The sequence below is a fragment of the Erpetoichthys calabaricus genome, chromosome 1, assembly GCF_900747795.2.
Source record: "Erpetoichthys calabaricus chromosome 1, fErpCal1.3, whole genome shotgun sequence".
In the NCBI taxonomy this organism is placed as follows: domain Eukaryota; kingdom Metazoa; phylum Chordata; class Cladistia; order Polypteriformes; family Polypteridae; genus Erpetoichthys; species Erpetoichthys calabaricus.
In genome coordinates this window covers 63,474,227-63,499,725 of record NC_041394.2, presented here as the reverse complement: position 1 = coordinate 63,499,725, position 25,499 = coordinate 63,474,227, and the positions used below count along the sequence as shown (strand labels likewise).

General features: G+C 38.0%; 1 protein-coding gene across 1 annotated transcript in view; it reads right to left on the bottom strand.

Moving 5' to 3' along the window:
- Window positions 1–1,162: 1,162 nt before the first annotated feature.
- LOC114650998 (complement factor B-like) overlaps window positions 1,163–25,499 on the bottom strand; it is a 63,361-nt gene continuing 39,024 nt past the window's right edge. The window contains exons 11-18 of the mRNA XM_028800956.2: window positions 19,485–19,588; window positions 18,297–18,447; window positions 14,321–14,471; window positions 12,125–12,201; window positions 9,208–9,308; window positions 4,712–4,847; window positions 2,613–2,662; window positions 1,163–1,637 (exon numbers count right to left, since the gene is read on the bottom strand). Of these exons, the coding sequence (XP_028656789.2) occupies window positions 1,491–1,637; window positions 2,613–2,662; window positions 4,712–4,847; window positions 9,208–9,308; window positions 12,125–12,201; window positions 14,321–14,471; window positions 18,297–18,447; window positions 19,485–19,588 (917 nt within the window). The 3' untranslated portion in view covers window positions 1,163–1,490. The remainder of the gene's footprint in view (window positions 1,638–2,612; window positions 2,663–4,711; window positions 4,848–9,207; window positions 9,309–12,124; window positions 12,202–14,320; window positions 14,472–18,296; window positions 18,448–19,484; window positions 19,589–25,499) is intronic.

The following is a 25,499-nucleotide window of genomic DNA, read 5'->3' as shown; positions in this document are numbered from 1 at the left end:
ACAGGAGTGGTTTAGGAACAACTCTAGGAATATATTTGAGTTCCCCATCCAGAAATGAAAATCTCTGGAAGGACCTAAATATAGCCATCCACCAACCTGAGAGAGCTTGAAAGGATTTTCACAGAAGAAATCCAGGCTGTTGTCATGTCAGACCCAAGAAGACTGCAGGCTGTAGTCACTTCCAAAGATCCTTCAACTAAGTAATGATTAAAGGGTCTGCATACTGGTGTCAATGTGATATTTCCGTTTTTTTTATTTTTAATACATTTTCAAAAATGTCTAAAATCCTGTTTTTGCGTTTCACTCTGAAGTATTGAGTGCTGAATGATTTTAGCACAAGGCTGCAAAGTAGCAAAATGTGAAAAAGTGAAAGGGTCCGAATACTTTCTGAATCCACTTGAACTTCTGCTTACAGGAAAGCACTTGGGGAAAACTGCTGAAATTTAGCTTGAATTGGGGGACCTTGGATGCACTGACATATCTATGCCATATGAGTGTTTATGGACTTGTATTATGTATTTGACGCTCTTGAACCTAAAGAATCCTTCAAATGTGTGTCGCACAGCCTCATCTACTGTAGCTCTCCAAGACACAGCGTGCTCAAAGCCAATCTCTAGTTCATGCAGCTGTTTCTCCACAGCATCACAAGCCCCGGTCTCAGTTGTAATTCATCTTTTGTCACGGAGACCAACACTAGAAACATCCAAGCTCCATATCCATGCATGCTGCTCTTCTGTGATTATATAAGGTTTACTAATAAGTCATGAGGAATCTTCACAATCTGATGCAGAAGTGGAAGGCTTACCACCACAGCTATGGAATGTTGCTGAATATTGGAAGACCACATAATGCCTTTATAAGCTCATGCTTCAGAACAAAGATGGCTCAGGGGTGAAGGTGGTGGTGGAGCTACTGATCAAAGTGTGCCTATCACTGAAATATCACTAAACATTTGCATTTAAGACATGAAACCAAAGAGTGGACCCTGCTAAGACATGGGACAGACACCAGGAAGAATGAGGCATAGGCTGAAATGCAGTTTACCAACATGATAAAAATAATTTGATTTTCAAAATCTGAAAACATAATATATTTAAAGTAAAAACTTCCAATTGTAAAATAAAAAACTTTTATTTAAAAAAAATAGTGTATGCTTGTAAGATGTCATGAGAGAAAGAAAATTTAATTGCTGTCGCATAACAGTACACAAATTCTGCAGCAAACTGAAATTAAACATACTTAATGCTGCCAAGTATTGTTCTATTTTAGTTCAAATTGAAAAAAAATATTACTGTTCACAATACATTATGGTAGGTAAATTACAGTTTCCCAGTATTGTGATAGAAGACGACTTAAATTTTCAGTATTTCCCAGTATATCCCAGTTCATTAATCAACCAGGACATGAAAGAGAATAAAGAAAACATGCGCTATGTATTGTTTTGTTATATATTTCATTATTTTTTTGTTCATTTTTGATAGCTACACAATTTAATTAATGAATTGGAGATGCTTAAGGTGCGGTTTTAGAAAGTCTTGTACTTCAAGAAGGTTGATGTGGTAGTCACGGGAATCAACATCTGAACTCTTGCGCTTCTGCGCACACATATCTTTGTTACCCCAGCTTATCACTCCAACCTGGAATTAAAACAGAAAAAAATAATATTCAGTGCCTTGCGCCATATGATCTTTGGAATATGGTGGGAATAGACAGGGATGACACTGGCAGGGAATTTACATTTACAGTCATTCTACAAATTTGTTTCAATGAATCTGATTACCAAATATATTGAGCCACATCAGTTCATTAAATTTAAGTGAGCCAACCTAAAAAGTGTTGTTTTTTAATTATTAAAATATTTAATTAGAATAACAAAACAAAGTTTAATTGCAATGTTTATTCCTGAAGAGTTAAACAGATTTTCGCCAAGATAAAAGTAAAACCTAAATAAGCATCATTTATTTTAAAAGTAATAACATCCTGTTTTTCTGTTTCTATAGGTTACCGTATATACTCGCATATAAGTTGGGTCTTGAAACCCGAAAAATCGATCATAAAATCAGACCCCGACTTATACGCCCGTTTAAAAATAAGACACATTTATTTTTTTTTTACATCTTCTTGCCTCCTCCAATCTCGCACCAGCTTCTCAGACACATTGAATTTTATTGCAGCAGCACAGTTAAACCAATTTCTTTTGCCACTTCAACGACTTTTAATTTAAAAACTGATCGAACGCTCCATCGTAGATAAGGGATGCTCTTACGATGAAGGTGTATGAGGGCGTGAGATTCAAAAAACACAAAACAGTGCAAACGTCATTTCGGAATAGTTTGGGTATTACTGTGTGGTCACGTAGGCACAATAAATACATAGAAAGAAGGCAGTGTGTTCAGTGGTTACTCTCTCAGGTGGGTGTTAGCATATCATAATCTCTTGGACCAATAGCGTGTGTTTTCCACATTCGACTTATATGACCGACATTATAAATACCGGAAATTATATGGTACAATCAAACCCTGACTTATCTGCGGGAGAACTTAAACGAGAGTATATACGGTATACAAGAAACATCCTCTAGAGTCTACATTGATTTTACTTATTATGCCAACCTGAAATGCTCTTCTTTTCCTTTTAATTACAAGAGAACCTCCAGAATCTCCTGTTAAAAAAACAAAAAGGTAACAGAATTAATTCTTTGCCCAGCTCTCGATAAAATGACTGAAACTTTGTTAGTTTTCCTTTTTTCCCTCTTAAACATTTAATCAATTGCAAATTAACTAGTACGATTTATTCTTTGCAAATACTCATGTAAGTAACAGGTTTCTGAATTGGGTTAAGCGGTGGACCAAACTCAACGGTAAGAAAACTCTTGTTAGGTCATAAAGAGCCGTTTCCAGCCAGCCTAATCATGTTTCTGGAAAAGTAACTTTGTAGGGATAAATAGTAAGGGTTCAGGTGAGAGGAAAACTTGACATTGTCTGGAGATATTTTTCACTGGTAGATGATCCCCTTTCAAGAACTTTGAAATGCTAGGATTATCTTGTGTTTTCGGGTCTATTATTTCCCCCGTAAGAATACTGTGGTGGGTGATACACTCTGCAGTGGTACAGTTGTGGAAATCACTGAGATCAACACCCAGACCTATTTAAGGTGTTAGATATTGTTGGTGTATTTCAATTAAAATGCTTCTTCAATTTTGCACGGAAGACAAGCACATCAACTCTGTTGGCTGGCTGAGGTTGGGGCCTAGAGGGCATACTCATTGTTCTGAGAGAACACACTCTTCAACTTCCAACATAAGGTCTGTGTAAGACTTGGGAAAGATAAAGGACATCCAATAGTAAATTTATATTCATGAGTCGCAAAGACGTCTCCATCTAATAGGACAACTTTCAGCCCTTGAATGAATACGTAAATGGTACGGTTGGATCCGGCTTATGACAGGATAACGATTAGAAGTTTCAGAGGCACTGTTGAGTGCTTTTACTTTAGACACTAGTTTTTGATGACCTTATATTGTAATAATTTGTTTTAACGGAACAAAACAAAAAAAAGACTGATTTTATAGAAGCATCACAGAGTCTACAAATCAGTTTCAAGGAGAATACTGCCAACAACATTATTATTGGGATTCATATTTTTAGCAGACTTATGCATTTAATTAACAAAAGATAAAGTTTTGGTCAAAACATTTTGCTTCCACATCACATTAACGAATTTGAAAAGTAAGAATCATTTCTCTGTATGTCCGTCTGTCTTGGTTTATTTAGTAGAGATGTTTGATGATTTCTCATATATTTACCTTCTGATTCAACTTCTCATTTTCTGTTCAGCATGCTGATTATAATTGAAATCCTCTTAGCTTAACTCTTAAAAGTACAACAGCAACACGCTAAATAAAAAAGGTAGACTCAGTTGTGAGGCACACTCTCAACCCATTGGAGGTAGTAGAGACGGAAAGAATGAAGGCAAAAGTGATGGCCATTATGAACAAGGAGCACATCCTCTTTCTGACATTATGACACTGAGTACTTTCAGCCAAAACACTGTTCAGCAGAAATGTGTCAAGAAACGTTACCGTTATACCAACAGCAATACGCCTGCATAATACCTCACTGTGACTATAGGAACCAAGTTTCGTTCTTTCTTTGTAGTCATCCTGCTGTATATTTGAAACAGGTTTGTTTTTTGTTACAATACTATTATTTATTTATCAAGATTCTGAAAAATTTCCATATTTCCTCCAGCGACAAATTAAATCTGTCTATCCATGCCAGTGCTGAATGTGGCACATTTAGTGCTAGTTACCCAGATATAAAATGAAGTTCCAGTTCCAGGCACTGTTCATGTGAAAATCTATTGTAATACTATGACTTCAGTGATTAATAGTTACTATAACGTAAATATTTTATATGCCACTCATATAAACAATTACATTCAGAAATTTTTATCTTTAAAAATGAATTGGAAATTATTAAATATTGAAAGTTTGGTGTATAACATTATGTTAATGAAATTCTTAAAGAACAATAAGAACACAACATACATTCAAAATATTACTTTCTAAAAAAGCTAGATTTTTCACTGCCATCTTCTAGCCTACGTATAGTTGACTGTCCCCTCACGATGCCTGACTTTGACCACAGACAGCCTGAGAAAGACTGAGAAGTTTTATTGGAAAAGAGCAAAGATCTGGGGCCATCCTTACCTTTGCATGTGACCTCATCGATTTCTGGGTCAGTGCCTCCTGTGCAGAGGAATCTGTCGGTCACCACCTCCTTCCAGTCTTGTAGTTTTGAGTACAGAGGAGCCTTTAATGCGTCTTCATCACATTTTCGTTTAGGCTATTAAAATAAAATGATCGAGTTAAAGCATTCTGATTCCATGCCACAAATAGAACTCTTCTTGAGGTTGCATTTGCACCTGAATTAGTCACTTTGAGACCTTGGGTTTAATACTGTTGTATGTTTTTCTCTGTGAATTATACTTATTCTGTTAACTTGTGAACCATTTGGAATTTTGCCCATTACCCTTGAAGTACTTATTTTTCAGTATGTCCTTTCATTAAAAAAAGAACAATAAAATAGCAGCCTTCAAGTAACATTCAAAAATATGAAATCTACAAATAATACTAGTTTACAAAGGGCATCGAGATAGCACTAGTTAAATTAATTTCTAACATTTTTATACCTTTTGAAAAGCATAATACTTTATATCTCTTAAACAACATTCACATTATTAACTTTTCTACATTTTTCATTTTAACACCTTTCCTCCTCTCTCCTAATAAATGGCAAGTTAATAAGAACAAGAGCAGAACATAAAAGTCGAAAATATATAATTTCCCTTGGGCAGAAAAAAGAGCTTTGTCCAAGAAAGGACGCAATCTTAGACGAAGTAGCTGGACTGATCCAACTCTGATGAACCCAGTTTATCCATATTGTTCTTGAGGTAAGATAAATGTTAATTGTGAGAAAGTAACACAACGGTAAGCACTGCTCTTTCACAGCACCAGAGTTATTGATTCTTACTCCATTCCAAGTACTGTCTTTCTAGTATCTTCCTGTACTCCTTGTGTTCACATGAAGTTTCTGTGGATATTCTGGTTCTTGTTTTTTTTGCACGTTAGCTGAACTAACTATTTTGAATCGGCCCATCTAAGTGAGTGTGGACAATGAGGGTGCCCAGAGATAGTACTGGAGTCCTGCTGTGTGCTCAGAGTGACTAGGAGTAGCCCTGCTCCTTTACAAGCAGGGATTGGAGCTACATGTTCAGAAAATGGACTTATTAGATTTTATATTATGTATTGTAATTGAGTGCGTTTAGAACAAAGTTTCCTAAAACCAAAGCTGTCTGTTCAATCTTAATTATCAGAAAGAAGGATATCAGGGGTACCATTATCTTTGCATGTTAAGATTTATAAGTGCCTAAAATACTACTTTAAGGGCCTAAGCCTTTACTGTGGATATCAATATCCATTTTCAAAGGTCCTAATATTTTATTTTCAAGTGTAAATGCACTAAAGTTCTTTTTGTTTATTTCTTTAGGTGCATTTACATAAAATGTCACCTAGTGTCATCATTATGCCTGTCTGTTGATTCACAATTCAGCACCCATTTTATCGAAATTTGGAATACTTGTTCTTCAAGGAAATTCCTTCAGGAAACTTACATTTTTCTTGAGATACCCTGAATACAGCACTCTGTACTAATCTGTGAAATTTCAAAAGCTCTCATTTAAAATGTATTAGGAAATTTTCTAAAATCGCCTGACTTAAAACAGACAAGCATTTTGTGCAACATCAGTTACTGATTAATTCACTCTTTCAAATTTACCTTGAGGTTGATCATTTCAGTTGGCAGATTTCTGTCTTTAACGCATCAGATAGCCACTTCTTATGCCAAAGCAAATCCCCGGTGCACGTTTTTGAAACACTTCATCTTTCAAAAATGTCATGGTTAGGAAATATGAACTGCAATAGGGTTCAGCTTTTTCCTACTTTTTAAATAACATTTTAGAATATGCCATCATCTGTACTCTACTAATGCATGTACTTACTGTACTTTCCATTTTCACTGTTAATTATTAATATGACTCTTTGGTACTAAAAATTTAATCAACAAAAATGTGATTAAGTATCTCTGTCTCTAATGAAGTAAATAAACAAAAATTAAAAACACTCCAACTTTTAAAACAGTTAACTAAGTCCCTAATTATACTTAAATTTTATGCAATGCCTTTCAATTTTAATTTAACAGATAATCAGGTATGAAGTGAAATACTTGTATTTTTTATGTATTATGCATTCAATGTTACTTTTATATTTTTCTCTGTTGACTTGCTAATGAAATTCATTAGTCAAAAATGACAGGGAAATGTCATCTCCTGCTGCCCAGGAAACAAAAACTCATACAGCACTTGGAATTCTCAAACAGTCTCCCACCCAAGTATTCACCACTGGTGTCTGTAATGGGGTGACAAGAACACCGCATGACCCTTTAGTAGACTTAACCAGTTAAGAAAATTAATGAATGATAACACGGTGAAAGCAACAAAGCCAAGCCATACAAATTTGCAAACAAATATACAATTTATATAAAGCTTTTGTAAGGTGTTCAGCCTTACTGAATGTGAAGAGGATATATTGCCAGCTCTATGGATTTTATGTTCAACTTGAATTGCAACACCATTTCCAGCTTTTTGATGCCCTATTATGGTGGTGAAGTGCTCTGTGTGGATTAGGGAAGCCCTGACTAGCCAAAGAGCTTCTACTGGTCTCTTATCTCACTCATGCCAGCAAATGTCCCTGCTGGCCTGGAAGAGTCTATGAAGTATCCCTTTCATTGAAAAGCAAGTTCAGAAATGATATGGATGAAGAAAACAACTTAGCTGTTTATTTGGATTGCTAAATACATATTTATTAATATGTGACCTTTCATTGAGCTGAAGGGTTTTATGGCTGTCCGTATTTAAACATTCACTGTATTCAGTTCAGAAACCATATCTTCCCCTTTAATACAGTATAGTATATTGATAGTGTCAAGTGAAAATAAAATATAGTTTTTATAGAATTCATTGATTTACATTGGCGTTATTTTTGAGAACTCTGTAAAATTATGAATTTATGGATGGCTATTGTACAGTTTGATGTAAACAGTGGTCACATAATGGGGACAAGTAGTTACTCCTGCACATGTCATTTAGACAGATTTTTATTTCCAAAACCATATGCAAAATTATAAACAGTTTGAAAATATTGCTAGACTCTGGAAATAATCCATACAAATTACTAGTCTGCAATACGATAAGAACTTTAAAATTTTAAGAAATAAAATGCCAGAACTGATAAAATTATTTTTAGTTATTGATGAATTAAAATGGTATATGTAGGGACAGAAGGCAAAATTTGTCAACATGCTGGAAGAATTCTAAGGCAGAATGGACTATCAGACTTGGATTTCATATACTTAAGAGATTATTTACTTGTTTTTAATTTGATTTTTGTATATTATTTTTCAATAATTGATATTGTTCGACCGTGTCCCTCGGGGAATCCTTTGGGGGGTACTCCAAGAGTATGGGGTACCAGACCCCCTGATAAGAGCTGTTCGGTCCCTGTATGATCAGTGCCAGAGCTTGTTCCGCATTGCCGGCAGTAAGTCAAACCCTTTTCCAGTGAGAGTTGGACTCCGCCAGGGCTGCCCTTTGTCACCGATTCTGTTCATAACTTTTATGGACAGAATTTCTAGGCACAGCCAGGGTGTTGAGGGGGTCCGGTTTGGTGGGCTCAGGATTGGGTCACTGCTTCTTGCAGATGATGTTGTCCTGTTTGCTTCATCAGGCCGTGATCTTCAGCTCTCTCTGGATCGGTTCACAGCTGAGTGTGAAGTGGCTGGGATGGGAATCAGCACCTCCAAATCCGAGACCATGGTCCTCAGCCAGAAAAGGGTGGAGTGCCCTCTCAGGGTTGGTAGCGAGATCCTGCCCCAAGTGGAGGAGTTCAAGTATCTCGGGGTCTTGTTCATGAGTGAGGGAAGAATGGAGCGTGAGATCGACAGGCGGATCGGTGCGGCGTCCGCAGTGATGCGGGCTCTGCATCGGACTGTCGTGGTGAAAAAGGAGCTGAGCCGTAAGGCAAAGCTCTCAATTTACCAGTCGATCTATGTTCCTACCCTCACCTATGGTCATGAGCAATGGGTAGTGACCGAAAGAACGAGATCGCGAATACAAGCAGCTGAAATGAGTTTTCTCCGCAGGGTGTGTGGGCTTAAAGATAGGGTGAGAAGCTCAGTCATCCGGGAGGGGCTCAGAGTAGAGCCGCTGCTCCTCCGCATCAAGAGGAGTCAGATGAGGTGGCTCGGGCATCTGATCAGGATGCCTCCTGGATGCCTCCCTGGTGAAGTGTTCCGGGCACGTCTAACCAGGAGGAGGCCCCGGGGAAGACCCAGGACACGCTGGAGGGACTATGTCTCTCGGCTGGCCCGGGAACGCCTTGGGATTCTCCCAGAAGAGCTAGAAGAAGTGGCCAGGGAGAGGGAAGTCTGGGCATCTCTGCTCAAGCTGCTGCCCCCGCGACCCGACCTCGGATAAGCGGAAGAGGATGGATGGATGGATGGATGGATAATTGATATTGTATGTTTATAGATGGCTTAGAACATTCTTTATCACTAATATTCTTCTCTGTTGATGTTAAAAGGCACATACCTGGTTTCTTAGTTTTATTTTTACGTTCATATTTTTCAAGTCCTTGTTTTCCGTTGTCATAAAAAATGCATCTACAATATCCTGGAAGAACAGCACATCCACTATGACAAAAAAAGTAGTATGAGTTATGAATCACATTTTATAAATTTTGTATTGTTGTTTCACCTTTCACATATTTAGCTTTACACTGTGAAACAGCCAACTATTTCTAAGTAATACCGATGGTCCAGTAGCTGTGCTGTTTAAGGCCAGAAGAGAGTGCGACTCTGAGTGACCAGGGGCCTCGTTTACAGTATAAAGCTTGCGTATACAAAAAAGAGACTTGAAATGTACGTACACAACTTTCCATGCAATTATCAGGTCCATGATTTGTTTATTTTGAGGCACCTTGATTTGCCTTACACCATTGCAGAGCAGAGGTTTTTTAATGCTGCACATAATTTTGTGCTCTCAGAGTACAGACAGATACTCTCGAATGCAGCTGGCGGTGTCTCAGTGTGTCAGGTGGAAGGCTGCTCTACTAGCCAATAAAGTTCTGCAGTGTTGGGATTGCATATGAATAAAGTTGATTAGCATTTTCCATATATGGATATTCCTGTGTTGGCTGGGTTTGGCTCCAGCAGACCCCTGTGACCCTGTATTTAGCGGGTTGGATGATGGATGGATGGATGGATATTACAAGGCAGTGTTCAAATCACATTCACATATATGCAAGGTGAAATGTGCATATGCTACGTTTTATAAATCTGCTATTTTTTGGTGGATGCATTTTTCTGTTTTCTCACATGTACATATATTCGAGCTTGAATTCATACAAAGTTTTATAAATGAGGCCCCAGGATGTTAATAGGTCCAGCTGGAATTAGGTGCAATAAAAAGGGTAAGTAGTGTGATGTGTTGTGAAGTAGTGTGTCACAAGTGAAACATGAGTCACAATCCAATGAGCAGTGCATTGTCAGCAAAGTAAGCATCTGTTGTGCTGCAAAAACAGCACAAATACCCATTATTAGAATGAAAGGTGACAGATATTTGAGGTGTTCTAAACAATATTTAGGGGTTAGACAGTTTTTTTTTCCTTTTTACTTATCTATCTATCTATCTATCTATTACTTTTATATACATATATATAAACATACATTTTCAAACCTGCTTAGATCAATTCAGGGTTGTAGGGAGCCAGAGCCTATCCTGTGAAACAACCCATGACTGGAAACCAAGCCCCTACAGGGCGCACGCACCCACACACACACACATACACACAGAGTAGAGCCAACTTCAAATTCCCTTTTAACGTAACCTGCACGTTGTTTTGAAGTTTAGTATTAAAACACACACAAAGTGATTAGGCCCAAAATTCAGATCAAGCCACTAGTAGAACAAGCTGTTATGCCATTGCGCTAAGCTTCTTTTCTTATGTTTAATAATTTTGTCAAGTCTACTGGTGTTCTGCTTTAGGATTTGTTAATTATTTAAAGTGATTGATAAGTTATTAAAATTCTAAGTAAAGTAGTTTTCAGTTGTGTAGTTCACTTCCTTCGTTCTTTGGAGGGTGAAAGATGCTAGATTATTCATTATCTCACTATGTGCAGTTCTTTAGTAAGTCAGCAGATGGTGCTGTACTGAACTCTGCATTAATTTCCATGGCTTTAGTTTATTTCTTCATATTTTGTGAGGTTGATTAAAACAGCAAATAAAACATTTATTCTTTCTGTTTTTATATTTAAGAATGCAGCTTTGAAATGTTTAGAAGTTAATGTTTAAGGGAATATGACTTTAGTTACAGAAAATTACAACAATTTTTGTGAGATGCATTAATAATTTGCTTTATTTCTTTGTTTTTTGGTTTGTTTTTTTTAAACTTTAATTGACTTTTCTCGCATACTTCTGTACATTATTTATGGTTCGTGTAAAGTGACTAAAATCAAACACTTTTATTTCAAGCCATGAATAAAATTAGCAATCATCACCTTTAGTATGAATAAGTCTACATCCACACTACTACTACATTTTCATTTAAAAATGGTATTTTTAATTAAAACAATCTCCATCCACACTTGAATTGTCACATTGTTTAGTAAGTTGTCTCTGCCCACACTAAAATTTCCAAAATTGCATATAATGTAGACATTCACCTAGACTGGGCACATGTACATCGGTGAAAAAAATCCTTGAAGGGATTATAATGCCACCGGCCACGGGGTTTATTGCAAAACTAGCATTCAAACTGTACAAAATTCAATTTAGATGCATTCATGTAAACAACACATCAAGCACCATGGCATGCAACTCCTCTGTGTCCACTATGTTGGAATATGGTTCTTTCATGAAAGGTGACCAATTAGGGTTCGAGATCTGTAATGATCAGGATCCAGTCAGGGAAGTGGAATGTAATAAGTACAAACAAATCAGAGCACAATTGAAGTCTGTGTTTTCAAAACCCTATGTTTTTACCCATCCATGTTGAATTGCTGAGATGGAATTTTCAGATGTATACAGTTCTGGAGGGCATTTTCAAAAACCTCTTCATGAGAGCACAATTTGTACTGTAAGCTGCTCTTCTAGCTCCAGAGAAACAGTTGTGTCTCATGCATGTTTTCATGAAAAAAATTAAGTTTTGGAATCGTGTGCTGCTTGTCTGGAGAAAAATCTTATAATTTGCAAACCTGTTCAGTGACAAGACAACTAATTATAAGTAAGAATATTGTGTAATAGGTTTATTTATGTGAGCTGTTTTTGCGATTTTTGGATGGCTGAAAGTCATCTAGTCTATGCTCAGTATAAAAGGAAAAGTTTCTGTTGGCTTATTATATTATAGTGGCAACAATTAAATACTGACTGTGATAAATTCATAAGGAAATTTCTTCATATTTTGTACAAAATGAGATTTATAAATAAAATCAGCAAATACAGTAGTTACTTTGATCTTTGCAGGATGTTCCAGGCTGCAGCCTCAGTGCTCTTCTTGACTCTTCAGTGCAGGGAACACAAATAGGACTGAAAAAAAATGACATTGTTTAAAAGAAAACATTGCAACATTATTTCAGTTGCAGGTGAGCCACAACATTCCTGTTGATATACTTTCATATGAAAAAGTTTGAGAACCCCTCTCAGCCTGCATAATAATTGACTCTACTTTCAACAAAAAAGACAACAGTGGTATGTCCTTCATTTCCTAGAAACATCTGAGTACTGGGGTGTTTTCCAAACAAAGATTTTTAGTGACACTGTATTTAGTTGTATGAAATTAAATCAAATGTGAAAAACTGGCTGTGCAATAAATTTGGGTCCCCTTGTAATTTTGCTGATTTGAATGCATGTCACTGCTCAATACTGATTACTTGCAACACCAAATTGGTTGAATTAGCTCATTAAGCCTTGAACTTCATAGACAGGTGTGTCCAATCATTAGAAAAGGTATTTAAGGTGGTCAATTGTAAGTTGTGCTTCTCTTTAACTCTCCTCTGAAGAGTGACAGCATGGGATCCTCAAAGCAACTCTCAAAAGATCTGAAAACAAAGATTGTTCAGTATCATAGTTTAGGGGAAGGCTACAAAAAGCTATCTGAGGTTTAAACTGTCAGTTTCAACTGTAAGGAATGTAATCAGGAAATGGAAGGCCACAGGCACAGTTGCGGTTAAACCCAGCAGGTCTGGCAGGCCAAGAAAAATACAGGAGCGGCATATGCACAGATTTGTGAGAATGGTTACAGACAGCCCACAGATCACCTCCAAAGACCTGCAAAAACATCTTGCTACAGATGGTGTATCTGTACATCGTTCTACAATTCAGCGCAATTTGCACAAAGAACATCTGTATCACAGGGTGATGAGAAAGAAGCCCTTTCTGTACTCACGCCACAAACAGAGTCGATTGTTGTATGCAAATGCTCATTTAGACAAGCCACATTCATTTTGGAACAAAGTGCTTTGGACTGATGAGACAAAAAGTGACTTATTTGGTCATAACAAAAAGTGCTTTGCATGGCGGAAGAAGAACACCGCATTCCAAGAAAAACACCTGCTACCTACTGTCAAATTTGGTGGAGGTTCCATCATGCTGTGTGGCTAGTTTAGGGACTGGGGCCCTTGTTAAAGTCGAGGGTCAGATGAATTCCACCCAATATCAATAAATTCTTCAGGATAATGTTCAAGCATCAGTCACAAAGTTGAAGTTACGCAGGGGTTGGATATTCCAACAAGACAATGACCCAAAACACAGTTTGAAATCTTCAAAGACATTCATGCTGAGGGAGAAGTACAATGTTCTGGAATGGCCATCACAGTTCCCTGACTTGAATATCATCGAAAATCTATGGGATGATTTGAAGCAGGCTGTCCATGCTTGTATGGAAGAATGGTCAAAAATACCTCCATCCAGAATCCAGACACTCATCAAAGGCTATAGGAGGCGTCTAGAGGCTGTTATTTTTACAAAAGGAGGCTCAACTAAATATTGATGTAATATCTCTGTTGGGGTGCCCAAATTATGCACCTGTCTAATTTTGTTATGATGCATATCGCATATTTTCTATTAATCCAATAAACTTAATGTCACTGCTGAAATACTACTGTTTCCATAAGGCATGTCATTTATTAAAAGGAAGTTGCTACTTTGAAAGCTTAGCCAATGATAAACAAAAATCCAAAGAATTAAGAGGGGTTCCCAAACTTTTTCATATAACTAATAATTTAATTTAATTTCCTTGTGCACTCTGTCATTTACCATTTTTTTCAATCCCCTGTACAAAAAAATGCATTGAGCTGTATATTGAATAGAAAAATGCTTTGATTGAGAAAATTATTCCAATGTTGAATCCTTAAATCAAGAAAATAAGAGGGGCTGTAGATAGATAGATAGATAGATAGATAGATAGATAGATAGATAGATAGATAGATAGATAGATAGATAGATAGATAGATAGATAGATAGATAGATATCTGCGGTGGGCTGGCGCCCTGCCCGGGGTTTGTTCCCTGCCTTGCACCCTGTGTTGGCTGGGATTGGCTCCAGCAGACCCCTGTGACCCTGTAATTAGGATACAGTGGGTTGGATAATAGATAGATAGATAGATAAAACTCTTTGTCCCAGGGAGAAATTTGGCAAATTTACTTACCGTGCTTTTTGTGAAAATTTTATTTTGTTGTTGTCGTCATCTTTAAGTACAACGATAGCGATGTCGTAGTCATAGAATTCTGGAATATTCTCATTCTTCTTTGAGTAAATGCTGTATTTAGGATGCAACAGGATTGACTCCACTGATTTCACTAAAGAGGAACAATTAAAAAAGAAATAAATACATTTCTTGTTTCTTAAAGTAATCCTCGATTTACCAAAAGAAAAGTAAACCTATAGATGCGATCCTAAAATATAACCATTTTAATCACTGCCTTCCTGGGAGTTGACTAAATCAAATGAAAAATACCAGCTGTCCCTATGAGCTGTAGTAGGGTTCAGCAACCTATTGTTACTTTTTATATAATTTAATTACTGTGTAACAACATTGCTTCTAGGTGCTGTGGATCTGGGTCTAAATCCATACTCAATCACCGTCTGTGAGAAATGTTCACTTTCACCTGTGCTCATGTGTTTTTTTTTCCCCATATACATCCATTTCTACAAACTTCCCAAATAGTTGCACGTTAGACTAACTGGTGACTCCAAATGGATGTGAGTGAGTGTTCCCAAAGATAGACTAGTGATTCCAACGCTATAAGGAAAAAAATATACACAAGGATTATCTGATAAGATAAAATGTGTAAAGTGCCTCCATACAGACAGTAAGGCATAAAAGGGCAATGAGATGACTGTAATATGATGTAACCCTCATTTCAAATATATCAGAAAGGCTTCCAACATCACAGCACAGCCTTGTGTGTTAGTCATATTTTGTTTTTTTTATATATTGTGCTGTGTGGCAATATTGAAGAGGCAGCAGCACTAATCTTTCTCCTCCTTTTCACATCACTGTACAAAAGTGGTGTCATCAACAAACTTTATTGTTCTTACTATATTTGCACATGAAACACAATTTATTTTTTTCCACCAAATAAAGGTGTTTTGGCCATGAAGAACTCTGTGAAACCCCTGTCCTCACTTTGAGGAGCTTACTGATGCTGCTGTTCAGATTCATCACCAACAACCTAGCAGAAAAGAAAATCAACAGAAAATACCACAAGAACCAATTGATACCCGTGCTTATCTAAAGTTATGAGGAGTCAATAAAGAGTATTAAGACATACACGCTTAGGGATTTAAGATGGTGTTTGTTTATGAAGATGCATTAGTTACGTTTAATCTTTGTCTGATCTATTTGCTTTAAAGACAAAGAAAAAAAAGACAATGAAAGACAAGACATGAAGCTGGTTAAGAGTCATACTGTAAATATTTTGATTATCGCTGTTGTGAAAGTGATATGCCTGTAGTCACTGAGGCAACAAACAGTAGGTGTCTTTAGGAGGTGTATTAATGCAACCATCTTAAAGTGGTAAAGAAACTTTGCCAGCTTAGGCAAAAAAGTGCAAAGATATCTAAGGACTAAGCAGTATTAGATGCCCTTCTGTTCTCTGCACTACCTCATGTTCTTATTGGAGAATCCTCTGGTGTCTAGGCCTGCGGCTTTATCTTGATTTGTACTTCATTTATGTGCCTGGAAATGAGGACGCATCTGGAAGTCCGTAGCCAAGTGAAGACCTTGCCAGACATCTTTGCTGTTACTAGAGCTTAATTTGTTTTATTTTATTTTCAAATTTGTTTCTGTATTTAAGTTTGATTCCTTTTGGTGCATACTGCCATTTAATGCTTTGTGAAATTGCATTTAGCCTAATCTCTTTCCTTATAGGCTATGTTTCTTTTTTACAACAGTTTTTATTTGTCTATTAAACTAGATCTTTGTTGTAATTTTATTGAAGGGATGATATATGACAGATTTCATTCTGTCTCACAAAAATAGATATAGCAAGCCTCCATGTCATTCAGCTCATTACAGCTATTGCAGGCATCTATATTGACCAGAATGAAAAATGGGTGTTCAAAGGCTTCAAAAAAATATAATATAAAACCAAAATATGAAGATTTTCCAGTAATTTGTCTCAGATGGGTATCAGCAAGAATGAAAGTAAAAATCTACAGGACAGTAGTGAGGCCAGCTTTGTTATATGGGTTGGAGACGGTGGCACTGACTAGATAGTAGGTGACAGAGCTGGAGGTAGCAGAGTTAAAGATGCTAACATTTGCACTGGGAGTGACGAGGATGGACAGGATTAGAAATGAGTACATTAGAGGGTCAGCTCAAGTTGGGAGACAAAGTCAGAGAGGTGAGACTGTGTTGGTTTGGACATGTGCAGAGGAGAGATGCTGAGTATATTGGGAGAAGGAAGCTAAGGATAGAGCAGGGAAGAGGAAAAGAGGAAGGCCTAAGAAAAGGTCTATGGATGTGGTGAGAGAGGACATGCAGGTGATGGGTGTAACAGAACAAGATACAGAGGACAGAAAGATATGGAAGAAGATGATCTGCTGTGGCAACCCTACGGGAGCAGCCGAAAGAAAAAGAAAAAGAATTTGCCGTTTCTGCAGAAATATACATTTATCATTAATTTGTTTATCTATCTGTTGATTTTATTATTTGTCCTGTGTTTTTTATGCTTATACTATTACGTGCATCTAAATTTCCTTTCGGGATTAATAAAGTTTATCTAATCAAATTCAATTTGGAAGACATGGACTTTAAATTAGTTGGTGACTGTAAACTGTTCCAGTATATATGAATGGGGGTTTATGCGTGTGTGTGTCTCAGTATGAATGAGTAAGAGTGTGAGTGCACCCTGTGAAGGACAGATGCCACGTTCACGATTAATTATTGCCTTTAGCACGCAGGAATGGCACTGGCCCTCACAATAATAAATGAAGATGGTTTGAATAGGATCTATGGCCATTTAGGAGACTGTAGAAAATAATTATAAAATAAACAACTAAATACGGGCGGCACGGTGGCGCAGTGGTAGCGCTGCTGCCTCGCAGTTAAGAGACCCGGGAAGCTTCCCGGGTCCTCCCTGCGTGGAGTTTGTATGTTCTCCCCGTGTCTGCATGGGTTTCCTCCGGGGGCTCCGGTTTCCTCCCACAGTCCAATGACATGAAGGTTAGGTGCATTGGCGATCCTAAATTGTGCTTGGTGTGTGGGTGGGTGTGTGCCCTGTGGTGGGCTGGCGCTCTGCCTGGGGTTTGCTCCTGCCTTGCGCCCTGTGTTGGCTGGGATTGGCTCCAGTAGACCCCCGTAACCCTGTGTTAGGATATAGCAGGTTGGACAATGACTGACTGACTGACAACTAAATGTGTTTATTGAGTCCTCAATGTAACACAATTGCTAATAAAATCTTCAAAACAATGTTTATTTTTGGGGATTTCCACATTTTTCTTGTATTATTAAAATTTACTGATTCAGCTATAACTATAATCTTGCTTACATTTACACTAAAGAAAAAGATTTGGAAGAAGGCCAAAGCCAGAAAAGAATAAAATACTGAAAGATTTAATGATTTTGTTGCTGGCATTGCAAGACAAGTATGCCTTTAGTAAGTGAGGCCAATTTTTTGGGGCTAAATCGTAAATTGACCCACATACATGGAAAGGAAAGAAAAAATAATGGGCTTTAAAGGTGTATTTAACTGCTTTAACAAGCTTCAGAATACAGTTCAAGCATTTTAATTTATAAGTAATTTTTATTTGGTCTATGTGGTCATTATTGTCAGGTGTAAAGAGTACAGCAAAATTTTTACTTGCATGAGCTAATCAACATTTCATTATCACTCTCCACAGCCATGATCAGTGAAAACAGCAGCCTTACCTCAACACTTTGGTCTCTCATACATGAAAAAAAATCTCAGAACATATTTGTCATTTTATTATTACAATCTGATTCCTCTTTGTTATGGAATCACTGAAAAGTATATTTTGAATGTCTTTATTGCACTGTAAGAGAATAATGCCAGAAAATGCCCCCCCCCCCCCCCCCCCAAACCCCCCCCCCATTGCAGTACAGCCAGCAAAGCTTTCATTATGGGAAATAAGTATTCAGACTCGGTGACGTCATTTACCTATTGGTTTATCAGGATTTTCAGCATCCCTGTCATCAATTATCACTTTAACGCTGCCTTCATCATCCTCTGGCATGAAACAGTGAGCAGAGGTCAAAACATAGAGATTTCCAACAATTGATCCTTTGCATGATTCTGCTTTCTGTGGTCGCTGTAAAAAATAAATAATTTTAAATAATCTTTTCAGAGCTGACTTTGTTGAATGCTGCTGTTTCAAAAATCTGCACACCTGGGTTTAATTACTGGTCTAGTCCCAGTCACGGTTTATTTTACTGTTAATGTCCATGAAAGCTTTCTTCGAGTAATGGATTGACTTCCTGAGCACAATTAATCTTTGTCTGCTCATTTCATGAGTTTAATAAAAAAGGTGTGGGGAGCAAATGCAATAAAATAATGCCTAGACATATCAGTAGGTAGGTAGGTAGGTAGGTGTGTGCGCCTTAGATAATTGGCAAACCTCAATTGGCCTCCCATAAGTCACTTTGGGTGTGGATGTTGGTGTGTCCCATGATGAACAAGCATACTGTGTGTGATAGGTTTGTGCCTTTTGGGAAAGGAGCCAGCTCAACTTTGACTCTGTAATGAAACAAGAAGGTTCAGATTCTAGAATAATGAATTTCAGGTCACATTAGAGACTACACATAGTTCTCTTTGTGTGACATTTTTGTTATTTATAAGTTATTACATGCAGTAAAGTTTTCACCTAAATGTAAATTTGCATGTTTGTCTAAATAAAAAAATGATACCATTTGTCTAACTGGAAAAACCTAACTTAAACTTCCGAATATTCCACAGACTACACTTCATAGTGAAGTGATTTGCACCGTTTAAAGAAAAATGTGCACGGTTTGCTTCAATAAAAAAGCAACAAATTAAAGCAAAAACATTTTCTCTAAATGTTTAAATGAAAGAATTGACTTTATCCACAACTTCCTATCCCCATAGACAGCGCTGGCATAACCATCACATTATTTTCGTTAATTACTTGAAATGACATAATCAGCCTATCTGCATCTATAGGTGTAAATTATTATGTCCTCCTCATGTCTACTTAAATATTATAATACAGTTTTTTTCATGTAATTGAGATAACAAGTGAGTGTCAGGAGACATAGTTCATTTAAAATATTCTTATCTATTAGACATGCATGTTAAATCCTGTTAAAAATTGATTAGAAAGAATCTTACTGTTATTGTGATGGAAACATGCCAAGGATAATTCTCTTGCTTCGATGTTTTCAAGCCTTGTGACTCCTTGTGAAGACCACATAATGCAACACTGTCTGATTCATCTGATTTAGGAAACATAAGAAATGTAAGACGTTTGACAAATGAGAGGAGGCCATTCAGTCCAATAAGCCTGTTTATTTAGCTAATAGCTAAGCTGTCCCAATATCTCATCGAAATTCTTCTCAATGGTTGTCAAGGCCACTGCTTCAACTTCATGTCTTGGTAGTTTGTTCCAGAATCCCACAAAAATAGTAATTCAGAAAACAGTAACAGAAATAAATCTGAAACTTGTGCATCTGTTGCTTCAACATTCATTTTAAGTGATAAAACATTTATCTTATAATGATGTTTTCTATTGATTATGTGAAACATTATGTGTTTCTGATAATATTAAATTGGTTGTGTCACAATTTTTTGGATGAATAATGTGTTATTTCAGAATTGTAGATATTAAAACTGCTCAGCTTTGAGTCTGCGACATTGCTGAACACTAATAGTTGCTGCCTGGTGTAAACTTAAAATACAAATAATGTATAAAGCTTACAGTTACCAGTGTGGTTTACCAGAAAGAATTGAACTGGGTGGCGACACGTAAACATTATGAGGTCACTTAGCAGAGAACTGGACCAGCATATTGCATCGAATGTGGCTCCATTCTTACATGAGATAATCAGGGGATGGGTATGCTCATATCAAGGAAATGCAGATATAATGCAATCACTAAAATCCCTAACTAAGGATCCAGTCAAGTGTTTTTGATATGTACTGTACACTCATTTCCCTTTTAAGAACATAAGGAAGTTTCTTGCATTTCGCCATATTACATTTCTCCACTAATTGGTTGTCTATTGCCTGTGGTGTTTGAACGTCTTTGCCCAAAGTCTGAAATTGTTGGTTTAGCCGTTGCAGCCTAAGTATGGTATCCTGCTCTTCAGAGTTCTCATTTGACTCTTAATGATATTGCATGCTCATTCCCTACCTTTGCTTAAAACAACAAGTCGAACCATCAGAATTCTTTCAGTTCAATAGTGAATCACTAACTCATGGACACTGGAAAAAGGTATGGGAAAGTGCATTTAAGAAGCATTTCTTTACACAGTGACTCGTGGGAATACAGAACAACCTGCTAAGACATGTAGTTGAATTGAAAACCTTGACAAAATTTTAAAAGTGTTCTGAATGAGATACTGGCATAACTTAGCTGGTGGTTAACCAGATGAGCTTGATGGAGGGAATGGTCTTGTCTCATCTGTAAAAATATTTAGGCTCTTTGCTGAAGCTCCTGCCATCCATATTACTAAACGAGAATGGTAAACCGGATATGGAAGTAGGGACATGCCCGTGGACGCAAAAGACATAGTGCGCAAGCGCCACACAAAGCCCCCCCCCCCCATAGTGAAACGGGAGAGACTACGCACGTGCGCAGGCGCCACACAACACCCCCCCCCCCCCCACCACAACAGTGCAAAACGGGAGAAACTACGAACCGTCAGAGTAGGAAACAAAGTAAAACGTCATAAAGAGATGCCGCAAGCGGGATAAAGCGAGGTCAGAAATAAAACACAGAGTTGGAAACAAAGTAAAACTTCATAAAGGGATTAAAGAAACAAAGCACACCTCAGCCCCCCCCCCCCCCCCCCCCGAGTTAAACGGGAAAGACTACGCGCGTGCACAGACACCACACAAAGCACCCCCCCCCCCCCCCCGCACCAGAGCAAAACAGGAGAGACTACAAACCGTCAGAGTAGGAAACAAAGTAAAACGTCATAAACAGGTTAACGAACAGGGACAAACACATAGAGAGCAGGTTACAAAACAAAGCCACCCTCCCCACAGTAAAACGAGAAAGACTACGGACCGTCTGACATGCCGCAAGCAGGATACAGTGAGGTCAGAAATAAAACACAGAGTAGGAAACAAACTAAAACTTCATAAAAGGATTAAAGAATGCGGACGAACACATGGAGAGCGGGTTACAGATGATGAAAACTGGAATGCAACAGCTACAAAAAAACCTATGGAATTAAACACATGCACACCGAGATACAGAATATAAAAGCAGAAACAACGACAGTTAAACGTCCACTCCATACAGCGGATGCGGACCCTGAAGGTTCAGGCGCCTACATCGGGCATCAGAACGCCCAGTGAAGTACAAAAGGCAAATGCGCCTACACAGCATGGTAAGAACCGACATAATACGGAAGGCGCAGGAGTCGCGGCCATATTGTGAGTGGCACTAATGCGCCATATTGTGAGTGGTACTAATGCGTACGGAGTCCACAAAGGTTCATACATCAAACCCGAGATGGTACGGACACGCGTCTGAAACCGCGGAAGCAAAACTGTCTCGGCTCCAAAACCAAACAGCTCAACAACTAACACAGCTTCGACACCGAGCCCGCGTGGACAGATCTAATGAATGTGGGATACGAAGTGAAACGGGAAACACTACAGAGTCCGCAGTGCTCCACAATGCACCGCATAATAGTTCAGAAAGAGCTACAGTGACACGGGCGAACGCTCCGTATTAAACATACGTCATCCTCACACGTCCAAACTATAGATAGATAGATAGATACTTTATTAATCCCAAAGGGAAATTCACATTTTCCAGGAGCAGCATACAAATACAATAAATAATATTAAATTAAAGAATGATGATAATGCAGGTGAAAAAAAGACAAAAACTTTGTAGAATGTTAAATGTTAACGTTTACCCCCCCTAAGTGAATCACATTACAGTGATGCATTATTAACAGTACGATGAACATCATAGTATCGCAAACGAATGAACATTATTACTCGACAAAGGCAAAATATATTCACCACGGACCACGTGTCATTAAAACAAAAGCAGAATAAAGCGAGATCAGAAATAAAAGACAGAGTAGAAAGCAAAGTAAAACGTCATAAACAGGTACACGGGCGAACGCTCCGTATTAAACGTGCGTCATCCTCACACGTGGCTGCCCAGCGGGCACGGGTTCAAAACACCGGGGGTAGGCGAGCGAAGCGAGCAGGGGGCAGAGCCCCCTTGTATTACCCTAAACAATGAGTCTCATAGTTACTAACCATTCTCTAGCCATTATTATTATAGGCAACCTGGGCCAGATTTAGGCCTTACAGGCCTTTTAAAATTTAACAGTTGTTTATACTTTTTTGGTTTACTCGTTTTAAACTTCTATCCAAATTACTATCTTTTGGCTACCTTCTCTTTTGAGAAATATGTCAGAATAACTGCTTTTTAATAAAACACAGTCTGTGTTATCTCTAGGAACTTGGGTAACTCCATTTTGCTAAACACATGCACATTAAAATAACTGGAAAATTTCTAATTACCCTGTATGAGAGTTTATTGGTTTATGAATGTTGAGAATGACAGTTTGCCACTTGTTTTCTTGTAGTCTGATGTTAAAATACTTATATCTGAATACATGACACACAATCTTCCTGTTTATTTTGAAGTTAATGAAATCATCATTCAATCATTCAACACATGTAGGTAAAGGAAATTAATTATAATATTTTTCTTACTGATTTTCATGTTTGAGAAAACAGAAATGAACTGCAAGGGTACTGACCTAATATGTTAATATGTTCCAGTTCACAAACTTGGAATGTTACGTTTCAATGCAAGGTGATTATACTTACTTCAGAGAGGGCAAAATTGAAACAGAGCACTAACCTAAAAAATAACTACCAGCCCCATCAAACAATGATTTCAAAAACAGCTAAAACATGGGTGCCCAATGCGTTGATTGCGATCGACAGGTAGATCGTAAAGGTAGTGCAGGTAGATTGCGTTGCATTCAAAAAAAATTTTTTTAAACTTTAGTCTATCATATATCCTCCCTATGGCATTTGCCACTTGATTGACATACAGGTCGGCCAGTCTGAGATCTCTTTTCTTCTTCTGACACACTGGTCATCCCGCACGCACGATCAAACGCGTGAGCTACTGCAAAAGTCCGGCTATGATCTAGTTAGCCTTCCAATTTATATCGACTAAAGAAGGGATTTAAAAAAAAATTGTTTGGGGAGGGTATGGGCTGGATGTGGAATTGGAAGAGGATTTTTTTTCTCACAATGTCACAATCGAAGTGCGTTTGTCTGATCTGTCAATCTATTATTGCTATTCCAAAGAAGGAAAATGTGGAAAGGCACTTTCGAACTGTTCATAAAAACTACGAAACCGACTTCCTTCCAAAAAGCGATCTGAGAAAGAAAAAGGAGAGGGAACTAAAACCGCAGTTAATCGGACTGCCGTCATTTTTCACTCGGCTGAATTCAAAAGCAAAAGGCAGACACACCGAAGCATCGTTCCAGGTGAGTCACTCGATCATTAAGCATAAGAAGTCCTTCCAAGATGGAGAGATGATAAAAGTGGCCTTCGTTGAGACAGATGGCTAGGGAGAAATTCCTGCTGAGATTTCAAGACCCCTGGCCAGATAAAAAGGAGTTTCTCCTTGTCATTAAACATGCAGAATACAAGCAACTTAATAACGATCAATGGCCGCTAGACTTGGCTTTTTTTTTTCCAATCTGACCAACATGTTGAATGAGCTTAATTTACAGCTGCAAGGAAAAGAGAACTCCATGGGCGATATGATTAGCTCAGTTAATGCTTTCAAACGAAAAATGCAGCATCTGTTCTCAAAGCTGCAGAGCCTTGATTTGGGGAACATCCAAAACCTCACGTCAGAGCTGGAGACGCAATGGAAGGCGTGTGCGCAACTTGACAGCATACACTACACAGAGCAGACTGAAAATTGTCCGTCAGACTTTGACAGACGGTTTCAAGACTCAGAGTATTCACAGCGCATCACTTTTTCCACCTTTTGTTATGTTACAGCCTTATTCCAAAATGGATTAAATTCATTTTTTTCCTCAGAATTCTACATACAACACCCCATAATGACAACGTGAAAAAAGTTTGAGGTTTTTGCAAATTTATTAAAAATAAAAAAATTGAGAAAGCACATGTACATAAGTATTCACAGCCTTTGCCGTGAAGCTCAAAATTGAGCTCAGGTGCATCCTGTTTCCCCTGATCATCCTTGAGATGTTTCTGCAGCTTAATTGGAGTCCACCTGTGGTAAATTCAGTTGATTGGACATGATTTGGAAAGGCACACACCTGTCTATATAAGGTCCCACAGTTGACAGTTCATGTCAGAGCACAAACCAAGCATGAAGTCAAAGGAATTGTCTCGAGGCACATATCTGGGGAAGGTTACAGAAAAAAATCTGCTGCTTTGAAGGTCCCAATGAGCACAGTGGCCTCCATCATCCGTAAGTGGAAGAAGTTCGAAACCACCAGGACTCTTCCTAGAGCTGGCCAGCCATCTAAACTGAGCATCACAGCGCATCACTTTTTCCACATTTTGTTATGTTACAGCCTTATTCCAAAATGGATTAAATTGATTTTTTTCCTCAGAATTCTATACACAACACCCCATAATGACAACGTGAAAAAAGTTTACTTGAGGTTTTTGTAAATTTATTAAAAATAAAAAAACTGAGAACTCCCATGTACATAAGTATTAACAGCCTTTGCTCAATACTTTGTCGATGCACCTTTGGCAGCAATTACAGCCTCAAGTCTTTTTGAATATGATGCCACAAGCTTGGCACACCTATCCTTGGCCAGTTTCGCCCATTCCTCTTTGCAGCACCTCTCAAGCTCTATCAGGTTGGATGGGAAGCGTTGGTGCACAGTCATTTTAAGATCTCTCCAGAGATGTTCAATCGGATTCAAGTCTGGGCTCTGGCTGGGCCACTCAAGGACATCCACAGAGTTGTCCTGAAGCCACTCCTTTGATATCTTGGCTGTGTGCTTACCATACCATACCATATTTATTTGTTGAGCGCTTAAAAACACAGCATTACAACCGACCAAAGCGCTGCACAGTTAAAACAAACAAGACTAAAAACAAAATATTAAAAGCAAACATTAAGAGAGAATTTGAAC